The sequence below is a fragment of the Alosa sapidissima genome, chromosome 18 (genome assembly GCF_018492685.1).
Source record: "Alosa sapidissima isolate fAloSap1 chromosome 18, fAloSap1.pri, whole genome shotgun sequence".
NCBI classification, from domain to species: domain Eukaryota; kingdom Metazoa; phylum Chordata; class Actinopteri; order Clupeiformes; family Clupeidae; genus Alosa; species Alosa sapidissima.
This window is the reverse complement of record NC_055974.1, coordinates 22,881,770-22,884,269: the sequence shown is the minus strand read 5'-3', so window position 1 is coordinate 22,884,269 and position 2,500 is coordinate 22,881,770. Positions and strand designations below refer to the sequence as shown.

Here is a 2,500-nt window from a genome sequence, read left to right as displayed (position 1 = left end):
AATTACACTCGTTAAACTGGCAAGGATCTTGGCCAGAACGAGATCCAGGGGTGCTTTAAAAATCTAACAGTAATTATTTATTTTGTAACAAGACACCTTTTGTTGGCTGTAGAGTTTAACTGTGAATATGCTTCCCATTGTCTGCATGGAATGAGATTATACCCTCTGTGAGTTTCGAACACACACACACACACACACACACACACACACACACACACACACACACACACACACACACACACACACACACACACACACACAGACACACAGTATGTATGCATGCACACACAAGCAAACAGGCATGAACAGACAGACACACTCAGACACACACACACACACACACACACACACACACACACACACACTGAGACATAACCACCACTGACAGAATACTGAATTAGTGCAGTGAATTTCTTGTCATGAAGTTGTTATGTGTGTTACAACTAGTTAGTAAATGGGTTATAAACATGTTATAAATGCAGTGAATGTAATGCATCTTGCTGAAGTGGCCCTCATACCTGGAGGATCCGAGCAGCTTGAATTTTGACTGCCGATGCCGTCGTCCACCAAATCACTCTGAGAATGATTTGAGTTCTGTGGGCATCAAACAAGAAGCATCTTAGCACCTCACAACTGGATAATACACACCTCTGGATTCAGGTTTTTAACACATTCTGGGCCAAAAGTGCAAGATTACTTGTTCTTACATCAATTCATCAAATCATCATAGATTATATGGAAAAGTTACGTAAAGGTAAAGGTATGTAAGGACTAAAACAGCATGTGCCATTTTTACTTTAACACTGGATTCATAGACATGTAGATGGTACATTGACTCATAACAGAGGTGTCTCTTTTATTGCCACTGTGTCTGGTACTGCACTGTGTAACTATGGGTTACGGAACCTGAGGTCTGCCCCTTTTGTCACTCTTTCTACTCACTTCCCCGGAGTTCCCTTCAGTGTCCGTTTCCAACGTGCAGGGCAGTCCAATAGACTTTTGTGGAGTTTTTTTTTTTTTTTAAGTTATAAAATATATTGCATGTTTTAAATCACACTTGTTCTGTACACACAGAAATTAAAAGTATGAAAGTAGACAGGCAGACCGGTAGATACAAACGCACACACTAAGAAATGTGAAAGAAGGCAGGCAGACACGAACACACACACACACACACACACACACACACACACACACACACACACACACACACACACACACACACACACGCACACACACACAGACACTGCCTGCGTGTCGCTGCCTCTGTTATTTATCCGTTTTGCCATTGACTCAGCCCCTCAGTGGAGGCCCTGTAGATGAATGATAATTGGCACGGCCCCACAGGCTCCTGTGCATCTTCACACGCTCGCTCTCATCGATTGCAGCCTCACGGGCCCAGCTGCGCTAACACTCACACCAACATTCCTCATCCTTTGCTCTCTCTCTCGCTCTGTCTCTCTCTCTCTCTCTCTCTCTCTCTCTCTCTCTCTCTCTCTCTCTCTGTTTCCCTCCCTCTTTTCTTCTACCTCTTTCTCTCTCTTTCACTGTCTCAACCTCTGCTTCGCTCTTTTTTCCCAGTCAGACTCTCTCTCCTTTCACCTCCTCTTTTCTCTATCTCTCTCCCTCTCTCCCGCTCTCTCTCTCCTTCTCATTCTCCCTCTCTCTCTCTCCCTCCTCTCTCTCTCTCTCTCTCTCTCTCTCTCTCTCTCTCTCTCTCTCTCTCTCTCTCTCTCTCTCTCTCTCTCTCTCTCTCTCTCTCTCTCCTCACTGTTTGCCAATTAGTATCGGACAGCAGCGAGACATCCGCTTAGGCTCGCACTGTGTGTGTGTGTGTGTGTGTGTGTGTGTGTGTGTGTGTGTGTGTGTGTGTGTGTGTGTGTGTGTGTGTGTGTGTGTGTGTGTGAGAGAGAGAGAGAGTTAGTAAGTGAGAAAGAAAGAGAGAGAAATAGAGAGAGTTAGTGAGTGAGAAAGAGAGAGAGAGAGAGAGAGAGAGAGAGAGTTACTGAGTGAGAAAAAGAAAGAGGGAGAGAGTTAGTGAGTGAAAAAAGGAGAAAGAGAGAGAAAGTGAGAGAGAGAGAGAGAGAGAGAGAGGAAGAGAGAGATAATAAACAAGTGAATCAGCCTAAACACTGATCATTACTGGCAAGGCGATGCACGCTTAACAACTCTCAAGCGGCCGCTATAGTTCAAAAAGGAAAAACATTAGCGCAGGCCAAACAACGGTTCATTAGGACGTTAGGCCCTGGGGCGTCCCCGTGCTTTGTGCGGGTTTATCGGTGTGGCCTGGGTGGGCTGTGTGCTACCGGCTCCCAGCAGTGTCCCTCCCTGCTGATACAGCCGTCTGATGAGTTTGTTTCTGTGGTAGATTAGGCAATTATCAATATAAATGTTACCCTCCCCCCACAACCACCACCACCCATCCCATCCTGATAACCACCAGCACGCTGGCAAAATGCATGGCTACCCCCCCACACACACACACACATAAAACACTCTC

General features: G+C 45.8%; 1 protein-coding gene across 1 annotated transcript in view; it reads right to left on the bottom strand.

Moving 5' to 3' along the window:
- The window catches only part of LOC121689698 (phospholipid-transporting ATPase ABCA1), a 219,180-nt gene that overhangs the window by 75,944 nt on the left and 140,736 nt on the right, over positions 1-2,500 (bottom strand). The window contains exon 26 of the mRNA XM_042069737.1: positions 519-594. Within this exon, the coding sequence (XP_041925671.1) occupies positions 519-594 (76 nt within the window). The remainder of the gene's footprint in view (positions 1-518; positions 595-2,500) is intronic.